At 41.9% G+C, this 23,673-nt stretch overlaps 2 protein-coding genes across 4 annotated transcripts; both read right to left on the bottom strand.

Moving 5' to 3' along the window:
* Window positions 1-984: 984 nt before the first annotated feature.
* On the bottom strand, window positions 985-15,296 carry lats1 (large tumor suppressor kinase 1). 3 transcript variants are annotated; one of them, XM_042333300.1, is made up of 8 exons: window positions 15,243-15,296; window positions 11,929-12,446; window positions 10,263-10,413; window positions 8,020-9,629; window positions 6,447-7,029; window positions 5,754-5,936; window positions 4,858-4,964; window positions 985-2,916 (listed from the first exon to the last, which is right to left on the bottom strand). In XM_042333300.1, exons 2-8 carry the CDS (start codon window positions 12,283-12,285, stop codon window positions 2,401-2,403), a joined length of 3,507 nt encoding a protein of 1,168 aa, XP_042189234.1. In that variant the 5' UTR covers window positions 12,286-12,446; window positions 15,243-15,296; the 3' UTR covers window positions 985-2,400. The 3 variants fall into 3 exon arrangements, with proteins under 3 accessions (XP_042189234.1, XP_042189233.1, XP_042189235.1); XM_042333299.1 differs by lacking the exon at window positions 15,243-15,296 and adding an exon at window positions 15,178-15,208; XM_042333301.1 differs by lacking the exons at window positions 985-2,916; window positions 4,858-4,964; window positions 5,754-5,936; window positions 15,243-15,296 and adding an exon at window positions 15,178-15,208 and having other exon boundaries at window positions 6,486-6,559.
* A 653-nt stretch (window positions 15,297-15,949) lies between these two features.
* On the bottom strand, window positions 15,950-23,480 carry nup43 (nucleoporin 43). Its single transcript, NM_001292152.1, is given in 8 exon segments — window positions 15,950-16,339; window positions 16,768-16,890; window positions 18,282-18,433; window positions 19,021-19,156; window positions 20,516-20,678; window positions 21,237-21,314; window positions 21,689-21,811; window positions 23,333-23,480. Coding segments are annotated over 8 exon segments (1,125 nt in total). The 5' UTR covers window positions 23,453-23,480; the 3' UTR covers window positions 15,950-16,109.
* Window positions 23,481-23,673: the final 193 nt, after the last annotated feature.

The following is a 23,673-nucleotide window of genomic DNA, read 5'->3' as shown; positions in this document are numbered from 1 at the left end:
GTTACTGGCTTTCTTTATTAAATGGCTCATGTAGATGATTCTGTCCATACTTTGCATCAACACTGGATACTACCGTAACCATACTGTGCAAGATTCACAAGTGAAAATTCCTATCACTTTGGACTATGTTGTAGTTTACCCAAGTTAACTTCCAGCACTCATCAGAACATTATCTATACTTGCTCCTGATGAGTTTAAACAAACAAGAATTCGAAAATGAACATGTCAGCTTGAGTTTTCCCCCCCCCCATAAACAAGTCCCAACTTTAATGTTTCCTATCTTGATTATGTTAAATGTATAGGTCTCTTAATTTGTAGCTTTAATAGATTAAATATGTAATTTTCAAATTTACCTAAAACACATCACAATTAGTCTTTGAGACATTCAAAATAGATCCTCAGCACATTCAATGTTTTAGAAATTTGTTAGGACAAATTAGACTGCTTTTGGTTTATTTACACTTTCCACAAAACATTTGGGTTGCTTTGAGAACAAAAAAATGAATTATAGAAGTAAACTGGATGTGTTCTATGATTAGTATAGAGTCACAAGTAAAGACATTTCTTACTGGTGGCACAAATACCAATGCGAGAACTGAAAGCAGGTGAAAGAAGCAAAGCAATAGAAATAATAATAATAATCCTTGCATTTGTTATAGCGCTTTTCACGTCGGGAGGACGTCCCAAAGCGCTTCACAGCGCTTCACACTGTAAAGTGAATTGACTATATTTGTGGGCGAACGCGGCAGCCAATTGCGCAGAGCCCCACAATCAGTCGTAGATTGAAAATGACCAATTTTATTATTGTTTTTGGTTTTGGAGGGATTATTAGGCTCTGTGTGGAGTAAGGAAACTTGCCCAAAGTTTCGCCCTCTGCCTGGAATTGAACCCAGGTCTGTCGCTTGCAAAGCGAGTGCTCTTACCACTGAGCTACAGGACTCCACAAAGGTTAAAGAGACAATCGGAAAATTCAAAAAGACACAATTTTTCAAACAATATTTTTAATATAATTTTACACCACTGATCACATTTCAGATTTTATGCCCATCCCAGAGACGTTTACACTAGTTGATCGGAGAGCATGGTGACAATCACTGAAGACAGAAAACACAGCAGGAAAACTACTGATCATTCCACAGAAAATACAAACCAATGTGTTTGTAAAACAGATCCAAGTTTTCCTACGTGGTATCATTTTTGAAGCTCAAATGATCCACTTGCCGGATAGGTACAGGATGATAAAAATCAGACAAGGTTTGCCGAATGCTGAGCATACAAGGCACAAATGATAGTACTTTGTACAATATCAGTCCTTCAGCAAAGGTACAATTTAACAGTTATGAATGTCAGAGCCAGAGATGAACCAATACAAACATGAGGGGAAACGAATCTACAACAAAATGCCATGTCATACCTCAGTGTGTAAACCCGTTTACTTTCTACTATCCTGCAATACTGCTGAACTAGCCATACATACTAAAGCACTTCTCATATAGGCTTAAGAGTACTGGAAACAGCTTAGTAGGCCAGCCCAAAAATAGTTTACTGTAAACCTAAAATATTTCACACGTAAATATTCAATGATCTACGTTACAATCCCACCCCCAACTCACATATTCATAATTAAATGAATTTCAAATCTTGAACAGGGCAAGATTTAGTGATGACAATGTTAGTTAATGTAAACATACTTGTGTCTAAAATGTTAACAGTAGATTGCCAAAACATTTACACCCAAAATGATCTTAGGTTTACTATATCATTGGAAAATAAAGTGAGAAGATTGAAGTTACTGTATTTACAGTAAAATTAAATGTTTATACAACATATAATTTATAAATAAATTTGAAGCATAAATTAGAAAAATATCTAGTGTTCTAAACTACTTCTAATAGGAAATTATTTTCTTGTAAATTGTGCCAAACTGATTTTTCTTCATATTTGGTCAAAGCAAAGCAGATTTATTTAAAGGCACTGCATTAAAAGGCCACTGTCCAAGATTCAGACATGTAGTGTAATTTTTTTTAAAAACACAATCTATTGTGTATTTCACCTACACAAAACTCCAAGAACAGCTGAGAGTGCTCAGAATAATGTTTAAGACCTTAGTAAATGTGATGAAATTTATAAAGATAGTTTTGCTGATAGGCTATTTATCAAATAGTATTTATCAAATGGTCCACGTTATTTCAAATCTAGTGTCGTGTTTAGGCACACTCAATCCAGCACTGTATCCAATTGCTGGAAATGTTCAATCAAAACATTCAAATAAATTAATACTCACAAAATATATTTTTCTGTAAGTTTTTGAAAACAAACATGAAAGTTTCTGGTAAAACTAAAAACACGTCCCTGCGAATTATCATCAGCAAGGGTTTTCTGTTAGAATGAACGCTCCCTTCATACATACACCAGCTCTCGATTTTGGCTTTCTTTACTTGCTGCAACATTTTCATCCCTATCTTGCATTTGATGCTCTGAACCTTCTGGGTTGGGATAGTCGTACTGCAATGGCTTTGGATAGCTGTAAGGGTAGCCATTGTCATCAAAAAATCTCCGGAATGTGAATTCGTAGAATGCATGTTCTGGGTGTTTCCCGTTCTGGTACCAGCCATTGAGAGTGTCACCGATGCTTTCTCCATCAGTGTCGTCACTCCATAACTTGTCTGGATCCACAGGATCAAAATTAGATGTATCCGTTGGATGCGTAATTTTAGGAATGTATGGAGCTGGTTGATGGCGTATGTCACTAGAAAAATCAATCAATCTGAAAAACGGATGGGCTTTTATTTCTTCTGTGCCATTTTTTCCAAGCCGATCGTCTGGACCGCGACAGAGCTTAATGATAAGATCAGAGGCCTCTGGACTAAGCTTCGCTGGTGGTGGGATGTGAAGAGTTGCTTGCCAGTTTATGACCTATAAAAGAAACATTAGCGATATAAATCACAAATCCGACATTCCGCACTTCAGATTGCTTCTATACTTTTATCACTGGTGCTATAACAACCAATCTTGATATGTATTTAAAATATTACAATCCAAAACATAGCTAATGTCAATTGTATTGCAACTAGGAATTAAGCAAAGAAACAGGTTCTGATGTTACGAATATTTTAACAGTGTGATGTATCATCCTATGCTCAAAACTACAGAACTATTATTCGATTATAATCATGAAATCATGTATTCAGTACACAGATAAACTTGCTCAATCCCCCCCCACTCCCACCACAGGAATGAAAGTAACGGGCAGCTGAAGTTATAATCAAAATTGCTGGTACGAATAAAGATTTTACTTTTAGTTAAAGTTAATAGTTCTGTTGAAAATTCAAAGCTTTAGGCATAAGCACCTCTCCCAGTTTTTCGAAATAAGCATTATAAACCAGGCCAAACATGTTATTTTTCAGAAACAGAAAATGTTAACTTCTACTATCTTCTATAATTGAAGGAAACGTCTCCATATCCGCCCAGCAATTTTAGTCAAACATTTTAATACGTTCTGGGTCTGATCTTGTGCTCTCTGATTTTGTTCACACTGCTTAGGACAACCAGCAGATGGCATAAATCAATTACTATCTACATGACTATGAAGCATATATTGAACAGTCCTGCTTCTGGCTGTGGAATTAAAAAGAGTATGAAGGTCAACCGAAGTACAGTGGAGCTCTGTAATAAAATAGTAGTTGAGGTCCATAAAATCACAACCAGCCACTAAAATAGAGATTCATCTTCTCAAACCTCTTCATTATCTTCAATAAATATCATCCCTCAACCTCCTCTGCTTCAAAGGAAGAGTCCTAAAACCTCCTCATAATTATAGCCTTTCATCTCCACTGTCACCCTCATAAACGCCTCGGAAGCTCCAATATTCCTTCTGTAATGTGATGTCTGAAACCGCACACAATATGCCAGCTGTGGCTTAACCATCATCTCTTCCTCACTTTTGTATTCAATGATTCTCTGTATAGACCCCAGAATCCTGCTTGCCCTTTTAACAGCCTTCCCTACCTACAATCCTACTTATAACAATGTCATTTGAGAGAAGTGTGAAGTAGACCTTGGAAATGAAGCAGAGGTAAAAATGGGTTCTGATAGACTTATCTTGGTTCAGTTTTACAGTCCAAAATTGCCCAAAGGAGAGGGGTAGTGAAAAGCAATATTTCCAAATAGATGATCATTCTGAACATTATGAAAGATTAAAAGTTTTACATTTTAATTAACAACAACAAGTGAACTTTATCCCTAATGCAACTTTTTCAAACTGTAAAATGAGTGGACTAGATTTTCAAAGTACTTATTATTTTGAGATTCACATAAAAATTGCAAATACTGACATTCCAGTTTAGGGCAGTAAAAGTGATTCAATAATTGATAGAAAATTTACCTTGTTTGGTTGATTTTCTTGACAATAGGAAGCACAAAAATCAATAATTATGTCTTACTTATCTCAGCCTCACTATGAAATGCCTCCTTACCCTATCCCTGCAACTTCCTGGTCATTGTGTGAACACTACCTGCTTCACATTCCCTGCCTGGGTCGCACCATCGATGGGTAAGGTTTCAGACATTCTCCGGAAGTCATCTAAGTCTCTTCCCTTTCTCCCCCAGAGTTTCTCTGAGATGCTAACCTGTGTAAAGTGTGCTCTAGAAATTCAATTTGTTGTTTCCTGTCCTTCAAAACCTACACAAGGACAAACCTTTTCAACTGAGCTTTCAGCCACTTCCACACACACATACTCAACTTTCTCCACCAGCTCAGGATCTCAGTAAGCTGTGCGAAGCACTTTCAGACATCCTCCTGGTGTGAAAGGCACCAGAAGAAAAAAACATTTGGGATTTACATGATTAACGACTTACCTTGATCTGGGTTTCCAATGGAGTTTGTGCCAGGAAAGGAGGCTGACCCACCAACATTTCATACAGAATTACACCAACACTCCACCAATCGCACAGCTGAGTGTAGCCTACAGGATCCAAAGAATAAAAATATATATTTTAGATAATATAGCTATCCAGGATTTTGTAGACCTCAATATAAATCAACCCACTGTTGTAGGTGCATAAACTAACATGCACAAAGCACTTTTAAAAGGTTAACTCCATCATATCTAGAAAGCACACGTTGTTGCTTTGTCATTGTAAACAACTGAATTACAGGAAAGGTGTCTGGTGATAGAAATTTCTTCCAGGAGCTTCAATATCGTGAGGAATCGGTCAGCCACGGATCAAATTTTTGGTCTAACAATGTCATCTGAACTCCTTAAGGTATAATATTCCCTTTTGCCTGTAATACAGCTGGTTGCTTCAGCTGGTGACTTTAGTTTTATATAAGGTTACCAGAAAATAAAGATTGCATTCCTAGCTGTGAGTAATAAGGTTTCATCCAACTTTCAGATTTCTTTCTTTCATTCCCCTTTTCAATGTTTTTCTTCTTTAGTCATGCTAGGGTTTGGAATCCCTGATCTGCTAAAAACAGGTTTGATTATTTGTCTTAGGATTATTTGGTTTCCAGTTGCAACAGACATTGTCATATAAGGCAAGAGCAGAAAAGCTGTACGACGGGAAAGAAAATAGCTTCTATGTGCTGCAGCATTGAGAAATCTGGTGAGGGATATAGTGCAGGGTGTTAAAATACTGCTCCCAGCTCTGTCTCCATTACCAAGACTTCCAGTTACAACGCGAAGCTGATACGATCATAAAGAAGCGTCTCCATAATCTAAATGAAACCAAAGCCAATGGGCTGTTCACATTACCTGTCCGCAACAAGACTTCTGGTGCAATGTAATTCGGAGTGCCTACTAGGGAATGTGCCAAGCAGCGTTGATGTTGTCGGGCTGCCCTGCGCTCTAGTGGCTTTAGTCTTTCTGCACATTTGCAGCTCTTAGGGTCACCCCATTCATTGCTGAAGTCCATGCTGTCCTGACGAGGATGGTCACCTTTTTAGAGAGGAAAAAACAGGTTACATTTGTAACAATCGGGCAAGTACATTGAAAATAAATTGGTCACTCAATCCATGACTGTTTGTGGGACACTGCTGTGCGCAATTGGCTATCAAGTTTCACCCACAAAATAGTCAATTCACTTTACAGTATATTCTGTGAAGCACTTTGAGATGTCTCAAAGGTATTATAAGCCGCTGTATCAGAAGGCCATTGGTCTTCTTCAATTGTGCAGGACAGGGTAGAGTCCATGATAAAGTAGATTGACTATTTTTGGAAATGAGATAAGATCAGCAAATGGACTTTTCATATTCCATTTTATAACAACACTTGGATTTGATATAGCGCCTTATCAAGTCTTCAAGACGTCTCAAAGCACTTCATGGAACACACTGTAAAGTGAATTTTGTGGGCAAAACTCAGCAGCCAATTGCACAAGGCAACTCTTAATAATTCTCTAGCTGCAATAAAATGGCAACATACAATAAATTACTAGGCATTGCTTACCACTTTGATAATATTTAGAATCGTGGGTCCATCGAAAGCCAGTGCACAGCCCAAAGTCCGTCAGTTTGATATGTCCATCTCGGTCAATTAGGATGTTATCCGGTTTGATATCCCTATGAATGAAGCCCATTTTGTGAACACTTTCTACTGCACAGGTCAGTTCAGCAATGTAGAATTGTGCCAGAGGCTCTGGAAAAATGCCCATTCTGATCAAGAGGCTCATCATATCTCCTCCTGGAATGTAGTCCATCACAAAGTAAAGATTATCTCGGTCTTGGAATGAATAATACAGTCGAACCACCCACTCATTGTCAGCCTCTGCCAAGATATCCCGCTCAGCTTTTACGTGAGCAACTTGATTTCGCAGCAGAACATCTTTCTTCCTCAATGTTTTCATAGCATACAGTGCATTGCTGTCTACTTTTCGAGCTAAGCAAACCTCCCCAAATGCACCTATTCCCAAGGTTTTGATCTTCACAAACATGGATTTATCCATCTTTGCCCTTTTCAGGCGAATATAATTAGACTCTTTTTGGCATAGCATCTTGCGCATCTGATCTTGGGCATCTTTTGACAACCCAACCTATGAATAAACAAAGAAATACAGACTAAATTTCCAAATTTATGCCCTCAAAATAAAGGTTCTAATTCAGAGAGTATAAAAGAACAAATTACTATGGTTAAGAGTAACATAGGTATACAGCATATCTAGTGTTTATTAATAATGATTTTAAATACACAATACTATAATGACATTTCACTACTTTTACAATATTGGACTGAAAAAATTCACATCATTAACTACTAACTAGCATTGTTATTACTGAAATCTAGTCACATAATCTAGGCAACAGTGATCGTTTGATTATAACAAAAACATTTGAATTAATAAAAACATTGTAGCTATTAAAATAATTGAGAAATGCCCAGCACACACAGTGTAGAGGTTATACACAGGTGTAGCAATTGGTCACACTGCACTGCAGAGTAGACACAAGAGGTCTAAGCCAACAGAAGCAAGAGGAAAATATTCATAGGCTTCGTCTGGCCACCAGTTACCCTTATTATCTGTATATGAAGCAGCTTAGGAACAGAAATAAGCCATTCAGCCCATCAAGCCAGTTTCAAAATTTTATTGGACCACGACACTAGCACAATTCCTGCAATGTCTAAACCGAAGTCTAGGTTTGCAACAAGTTAGGTTTAATATTCTGAAGTAATAAAATAGCCAGTAAGAATCCTTATAATTGATACAGCGCCTGTTTATGTCCAAAGGATGTGTCAAAGAGTTTCACAGGATTTATAGTAAAGTGTAGTAACCATGTATATCTATAGGTGAATGCAGCAGCCAATTTACATTCAGTAATGTCCCATAAGCAGCTATGAAGTGAATGACAAGTTTTATCTGGGGTATTGTTGGCCAGTATACAGGGGGAAACTCCCTTCACTTTTCAAATAGTGCCATGGAATCTTAAATGTCTATCTGAACAGGCAGACTGGACCTCGGATTAATGCCTCATCTGAGCAGGACACCTCCAATAATACAACAAAGATGAAAGAAATCATTCCTTACCCGTGACATTTCATTCTCCAGTTGTTTTTTGCGATGTACTCTCTGATGATGAGATTTCAACACATTCTCAACGTGCTGCTCCATGAAGAACTTAAAAGCCTGTGGGGAGTAGATCTGAATGCGCGACTCTCTACGTTCCTCATCTCTCTTGTTCTTCCTCACTGGGACAGGTGAAGTGGTTATCTGTTTCTTTTCCTTGTCCACAGCATTGGACCGCTCACCCAATTCGGTGCCCTTTTCATACTCCTCTTTGCTTTGACCCACCGCTAGCATGGTCTGTTTTGCTCCTTGTTCCTCTTTATTGGCTGTAGCCGCAGAGTCATATGGTGGCACAGTTTGATTCTGCTGAAGCAAATGCTTTGGGTATGGTGGAGGTGGAGCCGGATAACTTGGAGCTTCAGTCACAGGAGGACTGGCTGCTGTTGGACCCTCAGGAACATTACTCGTCTGCATGGACTGCTGCATCCAGGGAGGGTGAGTTGGTGCTAGTGCAGTCTGTAGTTCTGGCTTTTGTACACGCATGCTCTTTACTGGCTGCAGAATGGGAGCAGGGGTAATAGCAGTCACTGTTGTGGCAGATGTTTGCGAGTTCGAATGAGGCTGGCGATTGGATAGAAGGTGATTGTTGAAGGAATTAGACCTCACTGGTACATTGAGATTTTGAGGAGGATGCCAACCAGAAATCTCTGGGCCACTACCTGACGATGTCTGGGGCTGAGGCGGAGGGGACTGTGGCCATGAAGCTGGTATGCCAGACGCACCAATGTTATAAAGGTCCATGTTCTGGCTGTTTCTGTTTGGCACCATCACAGATTGCGGAATATTTCCATTGAGATTACTGCTATAGTTGGGAGAAGCAGCTGCCCCCCCAGCTTGCATTTGTAAGGCACTGGGGCTCTGCCGGTTAGACTGGGAGAGAGGGTATGGGGGAGGTGGCTGACGATTGACTGCGTTACCTCCCATAACGTTTTGGTGTGACACAAAGTGTGCAGGGGTAGACCCATCTGGCTGTGTGGTGCCATTCTGATGTATTACGCGGCCTGCTGGGTAGCTGTATTTACTGCTGGTTGTGTTTTGCATGATAATAGGCTGCCTACCCAATGGGATAGGACTGATCCCTCTTTGACCTTGAGGCGGTGGATTCATCATGGAGGCAGTATTGAGGTTGGGTGGTGGGAACCCATCTTGCCATGTTCCTTGAGGGACAGGAGAGATTCGCGTCATCATGTACTCCATGTTTCCAGAAAAGCGTTTTGGTTGCTGGCTCCCCTCCCAGGATGGTGGGGGAGGGGTCGTACCACGTGGGGGAGGGGTATGGCCCCTGGGGGGAGGAGGTGGTGGCGTTACACTCCTCACTGGAAGCGGAGGAGGAAGGTTTCCTCTCTGAGAGTTCACAGGTCCCAAAGCCCCCTGGCCATTTCCAGGATGAACCTGAGTGTATGCAGCCATTCCAGAACTCGATCTAGCCATCTCTAGCTGGGAGACGGGGCTATCTGCTCGATATCCCACACCCTCCATCAATGATGGACCAATTCGTTGCGGAACCAGAGATTCTTTAGATCCCTTCCAGCTTGGTTTGCGGTTAACTGCTTGTGGAACGTTATTGGAACCTGTGTAGGAAGATGGAAGAAAAAAACAAAAAATATTGTGCCAAGAAACAAAGATGTAATGCGAGCAAAACAAGAATTTCTCTAATTGATCACAACATATTCATCCTTAAATGAAACCTGAAGTGTTTGAAACTTTGAAACAGTATTGCAATAACATTCTTTAATGATTTATGTTTTGTAAACTGATTTAAGTTAATGTCATGCCTGTCAATGGTACGAAATGGAGTACTCACTTTCAATACTAAACACTCATAGGTCAGGTAGAGAACAGCCACATGCAGAACAAACTTTCCTTATTCTACCTGAACAATGTTAAATCCCTTCAATTCAGGCAAAGCACGTTATACAGTTTCAATCTAAATGTTCCATTTCTCACATCAGCCATTGTTCTGTCCTTTTTGGATGACATTATCAGCTTAAAGCTGTGTCCAGCATCTACTAGGAAGTGGACACTGTGTTCTACTCATGAGTGGAAGATTAAAATACTCACTCGTTCCCTCCCATCACAGATCCCACAGCTAGAAATAAAACCTATTTCTGTGTAAATGAGTGAGAAAGAGGCAACAGTGATATCAGTTTCCAGTATTTAACTCAATCAATAACAGCTTTAGCTAGCAGAAGGTCTGTATTTACCCAGAGATTTCATGCCTGCATTTACTGGTCTTGCTGCTGCAGCAACCATCTGCTCCCGTCGTGGATCCTGATAGCTCATCTTACTGATGTATTCAATTGCCGCCTCTATACTGCGACTGTTGGTCTGCTTCAAGGCTCGAACCACCATGTCCTGCAAATAGTTACATATTATAATACCAAAGTGGTACAATACAACCTGGAATTAACTTTGGGTAGTTTTAAATACTTGTCGAAAATCTCAAGGGACTAATTCAAATGAAGAACTTACAGTATTTTTCCAGACATTTTAAAGTACTGTATAGTATTTTGTAAGCACAGTCAAAGAGGAAGGTTTTCAGGCGGGACTTGAAAGAGGGGAGAGAGAGGGCAAGGCAGAGGGATTGAGGGAGTGTTCCAGAGTTTTGGGGCGTAGTGGCTGAAAGTGCGACCTCCGATGGTGGGGTGGAGGGTGAGAGGAACAGACAAGAGACGGGTCCCAGTCGAGCGGAGACTCCTGGTGGTGGAGTCGGGAGTGAGGAGGTCGGAGAGATAGGGAGGTGCCAGGGAGTGAACAAATTTGAAAACGAGTGTAAGGATCTTGAAGTTGATCCGTTCGGTGATGGGGAGCCAGTGGAGCCTGGCCAGAACTGGTGAGTGGCTAGAAACAGAATTCAGTACAAAATACTGCACTGAAATGATGCGGACTTCCTGGCTCAGGAACTAAACTACTGAGACCCCGACAGTATTTGAAGCTAGCAAAGAGAAATATTTTCCCAACGTCAAAATTCATAATAGAGGGAACTATTTCTAAAAGTCAAGCTGCAAGATTTCAAATATAAACCATTTATACAAAAGCTGGTATTGAAATGGTAACAAAGGATACTGGAAAGAGTTGGCAGGAAGAGATAGGAAGTTGGTTCACACCCATGATTTTCCAATTACCAAGTTTCAGATTTCACCCCTCCATTAAGAACAGACACATTCCCAAATGCAAGTGGAAATTGGAGGAGAAGGCTCAAGTATCCTATTATCCAGTAAATAAGAGAAATAGTAGAGATCTAGGATCATGTTGCCTCTACTCCTAACCAGGAACTGGAGTATGTTAGGAAGAAGAAACCTAAAGGAGGAATGTTTTAATGTAACAAGGGGGTGGATGAAAGAATAAATGTGAATTAAACCTAAGAATTTTCATGGAGAGGGTATTTCTGTTCCTTGGGAACCGTCTTAATTATTTCATGTATGAATCTGGTATCCAACAAAAATCAATCTCATTTTCAATTTAATGGTCTTCTGCAATATCAATGAAATGTTAGAACTGAAAACAGCAGAGCTCATTTGGAAGACAAAGTGGCACAAGTTCAAAATGAAACTAACAGAAAACCACCTTTCACCACTTGTGTTTTAACAGTTCACATCCAAATAAACCTGAGCGACAAGACCAAATCTTGTATAGTACGATGCTAACAAATGGACAGTCTGAGTGAAATCAATCAGTGCAGTCCTGAGTGAATTAATTGGAACAATTGCCAGTTCAACCGATTGCCAGTTCATATACACATACAGTATATATTGAGAATGAAACTTTAAAAAAGAAATTGTATTTACTATTATTATCATTATTCCTATTTAATTGCAAATTTCTTCTTTTCAGATCCAGCTTTCATTTAAACCATTTGAAAAATCTCACCTCATCAAATCCTGCAGCAGTTAAGTCCTGCAGCATCTGCTTGTTTACATCTGCTGCTCCTCGAGCTGACGAACTATATTCATTTGCAAACGGTAATAAGGAATTCCGGATCTCCTGAAGCGCTTTTTGGTGAGTTGCAAATTTGGTAGCATTCCGTCCTTGTTGCCTGGAGTCTTCTGCTGCTGTTTTTAGTACATTTTGGTCCGTGTTTCCAGCCTCTCCTGATGGTTTGGGCAAGTGTCTGAGACTCTCACGAATTTCCTGCAACATATGCCGGCTGCTACCAGAGAAGTTGCTGGCAGGGAATGTTTTAGGCCTCATTTGTCTATGTCGCTCAGGTTTCTCCCCTCTCTTCATGAAAATGTCAGTCAAAATCAACTTTACTCAAAATTCATTCAGACAAAATTCCAACTTCAACCAACTAACGCCTGGTGTATGACATCCAAAAATATTGTTGATCAGTTATAATGTTGTTGTTTTGCACATCTATTGTCTGCATAACCACAAGATCTGGTAACCTGCAAAGACAAACACTTGCATTGAATGTTGCAAATTACTCCCTGAAATAAAATTATCACATCAACATTTACTGAAATTAATAGGATTTTGCAGTACATGAGTACAAGTTAAAGATGAAGCTCAAAATGTTAAAGTCAGTTCAAGAGCACTTTTGTAATCAAACATTACCATTTTCCTTCTCATTCACACATTTGTCCCCTCGCCTGAAGGCAATAAATGTCAATGAAATTTCACAGGACATTAATAATAACCCATCTGTAACTCAGCCTTTGATCGGCATGTGGGTTCCATGTACAATAAAACTTACACAAGTCTTCTTTATAAATCGTATAACTGTGTAAGTCATACATGCAGCTGAGTCCCATTCAGTGCACTAGTCGGATTTTATAAATTATCTCCTAACTTGTAACTCTGCTCCCTATCTTCCATTACTCCCTCACTTGATAGCTGTATTGGATCGCGGGAAATGATGTTCTGACCTGTCACCACATGCTCATTTATTAGCCGGATGAATTGAATCATTGGAAACGTAGCCTTGACCCTTCGCTACAGGCACAGAACTTATTTTTCTGTGATTCTAATGCTTGCTGGTAAGTGCGCCAGTGGCAACTGGTCAAAATGCATTGAATCGTCATCACATTCTCACTTACCAGCTGCAGTGGTAAAGTATCGCATGTGCACTAACTGGCTGCATTGAATTGCGCATAAACAGTGTATCCAATAGTCAATTGGATTTTATACGACTATACATTTTGCCTGTAACTCAGATTTCACATAAGTCATATTAAATGTTATATTCACAACTTATGTGAGTTTGTACTTATTAATGCAGATTAATAACTTGACAAATCAGTACAAACCTCCTTACTATGACCAATTACTATGAACCTAAAAAGCACCCGAACTTCGAAAATAAGCCCCTTACTGAAGCAATTTACTGCAATATTTTCAACAATTTCATCCTTATTTACAAACATTTAATTAACTTAGAATAAAAATTAAAGTAAAACATAGTAATTTAAGATTCCACTGTCAACATAAGTGGTGCCTTACAAAACAATGTTAGGGACCTAAACAATTTGTCACCAATTTGTGTGCTGGCTTTCATGTCAAGTATTTAGTATTAAGGTGCAGAGAAGGGCCCAGGACTTCACGTTTTTGTCAATGTAAGTGAGATGTTGACACAAACAAGTTCAAGATAAATGGGTAGGACTTTATCTAAGTGTGAGCCATTCATAGCCTACTTGACCACAATTAGTACAATTACCTGTTTTCTGCTCGAGTCAATAATAAGCACTGGAATGCAAAGCTTGTTTTCCATCCCACTTAACCCTGAATGTTGAGGTTAATTGTAACTTCCAGTACCATCCCTGCTTACATCAACTAACTCAGCAGACTGAGGAATCAAACTTTGTGCCTTCCCAGTTTCTAAAGCACACTCATTGGCAAGCTAGTGGTTTTAGCTGATTAAACAGCAGTACTACAACACACACTCCGGGGTCTCCAAGCCTTGGCTTTCGCCAATCTGCATCTAATACTTTCCGGAATTAGATAAGTGGGTGCATTCCTCCGGGGAGAGAATGCGCATTCCATTCCAGACATTTCCATTTGTGGTTGGCACTATGTGCAACTCACTTTGTTTCGAATACCCTTAAGCGTGGTGATGGGTTTCCGTACGCGTCGAGACACCCGACTGAACCCCCCCCCCCCCAAAAAAAATATCCAAAAAGCCTGACCGATAGCACAATTCGTGGAGCAAAAAAAATGAAAATTTTCGCTAACCAACAGAAGAAATAAAAAGAATAGAGAGCGTTGCCTGCTGATACAGTCGACGAAAGATCGAGCATCATTATAAATGTGTTATTGAGACTGAAATTCTCGGGGCCTTATTGTACCCACTGTCAAGTATAGCGACTGTTATTGTTCCAAGAGATGTGTATTGACAAAAGACCAGTGACAGATCCACACAATAATCCACTCACCTTCCCCCTGGCAAAAAAAACAGTCACTGCACTTAACTGTAGAACCCAAATGTCCTCTCGATGTGAAACAAAGGCAAAGATTATTATTATTATTATGATGACGAGGAGGAGGAGAATAAGAAGGATTCTGCTGTTGAGCGAAGTGACCCTGTAACCGCACACAGTGCCTGGTAACAACAAGAAGGCGGTGACTAATTCAGGTGTTTTTAAACGACTGTGAAGTCTGTGAATGTCCCCCCCCCCCACCTCAAGCCACTCCACTCACCACCGCCCCCCCACCTCAACCCCCCCCCACTCACCTCACCCCACTCTCCCACTCACCTCACCCCCACACTCTCCCCCCCACCCACCTCACCCCCACTCCCCCACCCACCTCACCCCCACTCCCCCACCCACCTCACCCCCACTCACCCTCCCCACCCCACCCACCTCCCCCCCACTCCCCCCCCCCACCCACCTCCCCCCCACTCCCCCCCACCACACCTCCCCCCATTCACCTCACCCCCCCCCAACCCGCGCAATGTTCCGGCGCAGAGTGCCGCCGAGCGGCCTCGCCCTTCACCCGCCTCGCCTCCCCACCGTGCGGGATGTGGAGCAGCTCCCGGGCCCAGAGCCGCCCTCTCACCGCGGCCATTTTACCCTCACTCCACAGCGCCCGGCCCTCCCTCCCCCCCTCTCGGCCGGCGTCTCCTTCCCCCCCTCCCGCAGGCCGTAGCCCCGTGTCCACGACGCCTCCCGTTAAACGTACCAACAACAACCAACCGCTCCCCGTGCCCGCCCGCCCGCCAGGCCGCCCGCCCGCCACTTCAGCACCTCAGTCCCATGCAGTGCGATGGCCGCCGCTTCCGAGACACACACCAGCCTGGGGGGGAGGGGGGGGGGCACTCATCTCGCGAGATCTGACTCCTCCCCCACCCATCAACCGCCAACCTCTCGCGAGATCTGACTCCACCCATCAACCGCCAACCTCTCGCGAGATCTGACTCCCCCCCGCCAACCGCCAACCTCTCGCGAGATTTGACTCCCCCCCCACCCATCAACCGCCAACCTCTCGCGAGATCTGACTCCCCCCCTCCCCCAACTTCTCGCGAGATCTGACTGCCCGCCCCCCTGACTCCAGCCTTGGGCGGGCTCACGCCCAATTGGGCGGGTTTTAAATTATAATGGTAACGATCCCTGCATTTGATGTACCAGTTTATCAAGTCATGGAAGCCGTCTCGACACCCTTCACAGGATGCACTGTGCCTCCGACTGACTGTATTTTGTTGGCGAAGTGCAGCAACCGGTTTGCACACAATGTCCCACGAACAGGCATGGGAGTGATGACCGATTTCACTTGGGGGGATTGTTGGCCAGGACACTGGGAGAGAGAAACTTCCTTCTCTTTTTCGAATAGTGCCAATGGGAAAACCATTTGAGACATTTCTCTTATGTTAAAGGCTTCATATCAATGCAAGTTGTTGTTGATCCTGCAGTTCTGTGTGTTCGAAATATCATGCACAAACTAATGTTCTTTTGTTAAAGTTCATTTATTTTTTAAAAAAAGTTGCACAATAATCCTTGGCATCAGTGGTGCACTGTAAACACTCAAATATATGGCATTTTTTTGGTTTTAACAAATGGTACATTTACAGTTGTTTACATTTTAACTTATCTAGCAGTACTCTGGGTTTTACCTCCTCACACTGGTAAATGAGTGGTAACATAGACAGCCTCTCCATCCGTTCCACAAATTAAGTACTGCCCAAGAACATCTAAGCTATTGACAGACATTGTCTGATCTGGAAGTAGGCTATTAATTTCCAGTCGTGCTTTTGTCGGATCATTCGTTAGCCACGTACTTGTGAGCGATTGGTTAAGGTTGGTGTGGACAGCAGTACCACGTGACATGAGGCTCGTGTTTCTTCCACCTTCAGGATACAAGAAAAAAAGTCTTCCAAATAAATAACATTGTGCAACAATATTTAAAATTTTAACAAAGCATTTCCGTTACTAAAGAAACCAAAATATGGAATTTTCAGGATAACAAGCAGCCTTCAATGCAACCTTCAATACATTACAATTACCAAATGTGGTTCAAGTAGTCACTGTCAATAAAAATTGATGATCTATAAGTATTTAATATTGTAAATACGCCTTCTTGGGATTTGGATGATTTAACAATTCTGTATTTGAATCCTGGAGCAAACAAAATCTCTAACTCCTTAGCTGTTTGCTGTAGAGCTATGTAGACCTCAACACAGTATTGATTTAATGCTCAAATCTAATGCAATGGGCATTCAATGATGCTACAAAAGAAATAGCCATTTTTTATTGTAGTAAATTTGTATGTTCGTACCTGGGTGTAGGAAAGAAGGTATTTCAGTAGTTGTAGCTGATGCGTTCCAGTGCCAAACTGATCCATCTTCAGAGCAGCTGAACAGGTGGTCCGGGTTAGAGGGATGAAAATGAACTTCCCACACTGTTAGAAAGAACATGACAAATTGAAAACTTCAGTTTTTGTTTAAAAACTTTTATCTAATTCATTTTTAAACCTGAGCATTAATTCTGACAATGTGTGTAAAAAGTATTGCATTCTTCAATGTGGATTTTCTCACATTGAATGACATAACAATGTAAACTGGGTGGGGTGGGGGGGAGGAGAGAGGAATCTGTTGACATTTATAAATCTAAAATAATTAATTTGAAATCCAAGTAATAATTCAGGATAGTTTTTATTTTGAGGAAAGTTCAAAGAATCTGAAAGACCACACTAAAGGAAGTTTTTATTTTGCTATTCTTTCTTACTCCTCCTCTCCTGTTGAGTTACAGTTCTAAGAGCGCTGGTAATGCTCCAGTATCTCCCCCAAATGATATTCTACAAGCATGAACCTAAGCAGAGTTTTGGAGAATTTATAATAGTGTATGATTTTGAGGGGTATTACAATCGATTCTTTTGCTATTATTACTCAACATTCACTCCAAAGTTGCCACCAGGGGTCACTGTATATTGATCAGCAGAGGGTACCTTGCCTGATTTTTCCCTTTAGCTCTCAAGTACTAGTCATTTATAGGGCTTTGTGCCCACTTGAGCTCAGAAGTCTACCTACCAGGTGATCCAATTTAAATCTTCAAAATTATAAAGAGTTAAGATTTGATAAGTAGTAATAGATCATTCCAATGGCCCGTGAGTCAATAACAAGAGCACACATTTAAGATGATCGCAAAAGTAATTAAAGGGTAGGTAAGGAAATAATTATTTACATTGACAGTGTTTGGAATGTGAAATTTAGCACCAACTGCAGTTAAAACAGAGTCAATACATTCCTTAAATAGGGAATTTGCTAGATGCTTGAAGGATCAAATATATTAAAAAGTCAGTGGAGCAAGTAGGAGGGCAGATTAGATTAGGTGGCTCATGTGGAGAAAATTACCCGTGCAGACAGACTTGATGAGCTGAATTGCTAGATTCGGTGCCACAATATTCTATGACTACAAGCAAACCAGGAGTCAAGCCTTCAACCTTCTCGTCTATATGGCTTTGTGCTACACCTTTGGCAGCACTTTTTAAGATTTAAGACTGCAGATTTCTACTGGATAAGCAGGTGCTTTTTTTTTTAGCAGGCTAGCGGTTACAAGAGGTGCATTCATTGTGGTACAGAACACTTTCTGCTCATTGTCCAGCTAGCCACCCCCCACCCCACAGTTGGGGCTTCAGGGCTTAAAGGGTTATCGAGAGCAGAATAAGAATTCCAGTCTCCACTTTCTGGTCTGCTCCTCCAAATCCTGCCAATCAGTCAACTTAGCTGCTCCATCATGAGGGAGAGAAGACAACAATATCTAACCATTCCAGTCGCATAAGTAGAAACTTACTTTCAGTGAAATGAGCCTCCAGCAAAGAGACAGGCATGTTTCCTTGTCTGACATCCCAGATACACAGCATACCATCCTGGCCACCTGTAGCCACTATGTGCTGCTGGTTGGGATGTCTGTCCACACAGTGCAGAGGCACTCTATCCCCCGTCCTAGATAGTAAGGATCATACACCAAAATTTGGCATTAGCGAACAACAACTTGCATTTATATAGCGCCTTCACATGGGACCGGGTCTCAGAGCGCTTTTATTGCAAAGCAGAGGCATGTTTGGAAACGACGAACCAAGATTACTTTTTTAAAAAAATGCAACTGAAACAGTATTAATTTTCCAACATACTAGATAAAGGTGCAAAAACATGAGATTGTCTGCCTACAAAATATACATCATTTGCACTTTACAGTATATCTTGTGTAGGGCTTTGAGAAGACCTCCCGACACAAATGCGCAATATTAAATGTTAGGATTATTGTCATATCTGTAATTAATCACATGGCTCCACTTGATCAGAGCATTACAATGGAGGAAGAAAAACTGAAAGTAACATTTGCCCAAGCTGTTATCATGTCCCTCCCCCTCAATTTGTAAACAACAACTTGGATTTATATAGTGCCCTCCATGCTGGACGGCGTCTCAGAGCGCTTTACAGTAACGGATCCCGGGACCGAGCTGGGGGGGAGGAAGGTGACCAAAGGCACGATTGAAGTCAATGGAAATGAAGAGCATTTATGAACATACAAAGAAAATATGCGAGAAGCTTCATTTCCTGGTTGTCGAAAGTCCCAGATTTTCAACTGTCCGATGGAATTTACTGTCAAAATCTCATTTATTCGTAGGAAAGTCACTGCATGAAGAGTACTACTGTCTGCATTATCTGGAGATAGAAAAGAAAAATCTTTTCAGTTAAATTTACTTTAAAAAAACAAGTTATGTACTCTCAGCCCTAATATTTTTCCTATTCAAATAGTTATCTGGTCACCGTAAAATTAATTTCAAGAATTGACAGGGAAGGGTTATAGCTGTGGTCTCATTAAAGGAACACAGCTCTGTAGGTATGGTCTATGTCTCTATTATTGAGGCAGAGGAAGAAATCAGAACATGGTATGATTCAACAATAATTTGCACTTATATATCGCCCTCTATGCAACAGTCCAAATGAAGTACTATGCAACTACATTACCTGTAATTAAAAGGGAAGGAGTATAAGAACATAAGAAATTGCTATGTAAAAGAAGACCAAGGTCCATCTAGTTCACCTTCCACCATTCTGACAGTCCCTTGACATGTTGTGTCCCAAATTATATATTGTATCCCAAGATATTATTTTCTAGCAGAAATCTGTCTAATTTGTTCTTGAACCAAGCAACATTTTCTTCTTCCACCGTTTTCCTAGGGAGCCTGTTTGATACGTTTACTACTTGCTCACTGATGTACTGTTTCCGCAGATTTGTTCCTGAATTTACCCACTTCAACCACAGGCCGTGTCCTCTGGTCCTACCGTTCAGTACAAGATAAAACAGCTTGTCGTAGTTATATATAACAACTTGCATTTATTTATTTTATCTTGTTGTCACTTCTACAAGAGTACAACGTTATAAAAGTAGAGAGGTCATCCGCTTTACAAACTCGACAGCTTTCAGAGGATCACTTTCACACAATGCCATTAAAGAGAAAATTCCTACAATTTTACTTTCTTTGAGAAGCACTTTGAGTCGATCACCAAGTGTAAAAGGTGCTGTATAAAATTCAAATTGTTGTTGTAGAATTTAAATTGCTCTGAAATTAAGGTAATTGTTTTCCTAATTACATTTTAAAATAATAATTTCCATGGAGGTTAAACAGGCAGTAAATGCACTGGGTAACAAGAACAAGGGGTAAAGAAGCAAGACAAGGGGATCTGCTTGACGTGCATCACTTGATTGAGAATTAAACTTGCCAACACTCAGCAACATTTAAGACGGAGTATACATCTCTATTTGATCAATGTAAGGTAACAACAGAGCCTGCAGTAGATATCACTTTCTCTACCATAATGTTTAACCTTGTCAGAGACTAACCTACAGTGAATCAAATCATGATTTGAATAGGTATTTGACACTTTGTTTCTCTAATTCTGGTCTAGGGCTCAGTATTCACTCCCTTCATCCTACCATTGGTGCCCAAGCTTTCAGACACCAAGTACACATCTTCTGGAACCGTGCCTCATTTCTTCACATTTTAAAACTTGATATACCTATGGTTCGCACTGGATCCTTTTGGTCAGCTCTAAAGTGGTTGATCCGGCCATCCTCTCCAACAGTGATGATTTCAGAACCATTGCAGACTAGGCCCGTACAGGGAGCATTATCGCAGGAATTATAGTGAGCACGGTCCCAGTGATGATGAACAGATAGAGTCTACAGGGAAACACAATCAACATTTAGTCACATATTTAACCTACAATCCTATGTGAGGGATGCTTTATAAATGCAGATTATTATTGCTGTAAACAGATTTTTCTTTTAAAAAAATGTACACAGTGGAAAAACCATTGTAGTGCTCCAACTACAGTTTGTGGACTGGGAGTTTGCCGGTTCGAATCCTGGTCCATGCTGAGTTTGCTGGTCTCAACTGGGATTGCATGGGAGGCTAAATTGCCTCCAGCCTTTGCAGGGTTACAGAGAGCAAAACCAGCCAGGGTTCCAGTCTCTCACTCACATAATATAAATATATATATATGGGGGTCGGTGCCCCCCACCGCTCACCCCACTTCCTTCCAACCCCACCCCTCTGCTCACACATTCACCATTCAGTCCTCAGGTTAATACTGCTATTCTATTTGGGATTCCAATCCATAGGATATACTGTAAAGTGGATTGACTGTATTTTATGGGCAAGACACTATATAGGAGGATTACAAAATGTTTCCACATAGCTTGAGATGTCCTTGGAAAATGTTTCAACTTTATTGTTACCTGGCTGTTTTGGTGATGACGGAATATATTGACACTTCCTGTTGATGAAGCTGTGACAATCCTCTCCTGATCGAGAAACTACAATACAAAAACCATGGTGGTCATTTACACAATGCATATTTAAAATACACACAAGGAGAAAATCATGACCTACAAATTAATAAAATTAAGAAAAATGTAAAATACAGTACTCTTCCACAATAAAAACAAAACATCTCTCAGTTGAATCACGTTCCACATTTGCAGTAAAATGCTGTTAAGATAACTGATTTAACTGTTGTCCATGCAGACTTTCCACATTGTAAATGTTTAAATCTTATACTGTATACTCATAGCTGATAATTTAGATTGTGAGGCTTTGAAAATCTGACTGAAATTCACATTGTGGTGTAAGGGATGTAACTTAATGTGCACGCTACAGAAACTTTTAATGAAAATATTCTATACCGCACCTGTAAGTCCATGACATCGCCATCATGTTTTATTTCACAAAGTAACTGAGGATCTCCCTCATATTGTTCATCCATTCCAGAGCTTCCAGTGTCCTGTATCGCCCAGAGACATACTTTGTTTTCCTGCACAAAACACAAATCAATAGAAGATGGTTTATAACTGAGGCTTTAGTCAGAGGGGGCAAAACACATAAAAAAGCTAATTTCAGTCTTCAAAAATGTTCTATGTGCAATCTGTTTAATTTTGCCTTCAACTGTAAAACTAGTAGATACAAGAACAAAATTAAAAAGCCTCAAGCAAAATACGAGACAATAAGAATCCTATGCATATCTTGGACAGAATACTAAATATGTGGAACAGAAATCCAGCAAAAGCTGCACTAGAGTGTCAAACTATCTTAGGAATGAAATCCACAACTGTGTAACTCAGAGGTGATGGCCCCATCCTGACACAGGATGGAAAAATAATGTCCAATGGATGATGCATGATTAATATACAGCAGGATCTAACATACGACTCTCTTCATTCCCTTTTGGCTTTTGGTAAATGGCATCCATCCCCTCAAAATGCTCTTGTTTCTGTTTGCAATGAATCCCATTGAATCTGTCCACATTCAAATAACTTGCACATCCCTAGAATCGTGTTCTTACATAAGATCAGCTCTTCAATCAGAAGTTTCTCGGGAGAGGTTTGGCTGACAGAAGCCCTTGAGCCCCTTTAAATCACAACCTTCCGAAAAAAAAACAACACCCATCCAATTCCAGCATTAAATCAGTTTCTTAAACGAGTGCAGTATTCTGTCCCGCCTCTGCAGGTAACTCAGTTCCAGTTGTTAAATCATCCTCTGTGATCAACATGAAAACTGGAGCCTTTCCTGAACTTGCCACTGACAACCCTGAGCTCCGAGTTGCTGCTTCGGTTGATCTGAGAGTATTGTCCTGGAAACAAAAACGCAAAGTACTGCAGACGCTGGAAATCCGAAAGAGAACCAGAAGTCGGTGGGAACACTCAGCGGGTCGGGGCGGGTCAGGTTGGGTCAGGGCAGGGCGGGTCAGGGCGGAGCAGGTTGGGGCGGGTCAGGGTGGGTCAGGGCGGAGCAGGTTGGGGCGGGCCGGGGCAGGGCGGGTCAGGTTGGGTCGGGTCAGGTCAGGGCGGGGCAGGGCAGGGCGGGTCAGGTTGGGTCGGGTCAGGTCAGGGCGGGTCAGGTCAGGGCGGGTTCCACGGAGAAAGGAAACCGAGTCAACGTTCCGGGTCCGCGACCCCTCCGCCAGAACACGAACAAGTGTGGTTGCGGTTTATTTTCCCAGTCCCGGTGTGGGATCCAACACTCCCCTCCGAGGCATCTCTTGCCTCGGTATGATTGTGATTATTATTATTTATTTTTTTAATCGCCGCGTGTGGTGGGGCAGCTCACGGCTCTGACGCTGGGAGTCAGCCGAGCTTCAGGGCCAGGTGCTGCTCTGCTGCTGCTGCTGGTGCTGGGCCGCCCCGAGCCTCGGGTCGGGCGGGGAGGGAGGGAGGGAGAGAGGGAGGGAGAGGGCCAGAGCAGCCCCCGCCGGCTCCGGAGGCCGAGCCACCGCCAGCCCCGAGTGTGTGTGTGTGTGTGTGTGGGGGGGGGGGGTGATTTTCGGGCGAGGCCTCACCTCGTTGTCCCAGGAGCCGGTGGCGAAGAGCTCCGGCTGCTGCAGGGCCTGGGCGGACACGGGCCTCCAGCGGCAACGGCTGATCTTCTGAGACACGAACTTCGCGCAAATATCCTCCATGCTTCGCGCCTGCGCACTGCGCGACACTGCCGCTGCCACCCCCGCGCCTGCGCGCTGCGCAACCCTGCCAACCACCCCCCCCACCCACCCCCGCGCCTGCGCGCTGCGCAACCCTGCCACCGCCGCGCCTGCGCGCTGCGCAACCCTGCCACCATCCCCACCCCCGCGCCTGCGCGCTATACAACCCTGCCAACCACCCCCCCCCCACCCCCGCGCCTGCG

The sequence above is a fragment of the Callorhinchus milii genome, unplaced genomic scaffold (genome assembly GCF_018977255.1).
Source record: "Callorhinchus milii isolate IMCB2004 unplaced genomic scaffold, IMCB_Cmil_1.0 Scaffold3, whole genome shotgun sequence".
In the NCBI taxonomy this organism is placed as follows: Eukaryota; Metazoa; Chordata; class Chondrichthyes; order Chimaeriformes; family Callorhinchidae; genus Callorhinchus; species Callorhinchus milii.
Note: the sequence above shows the minus strand (reverse complement) of the source record. Positions and strands in the feature narration are given on the sequence as shown.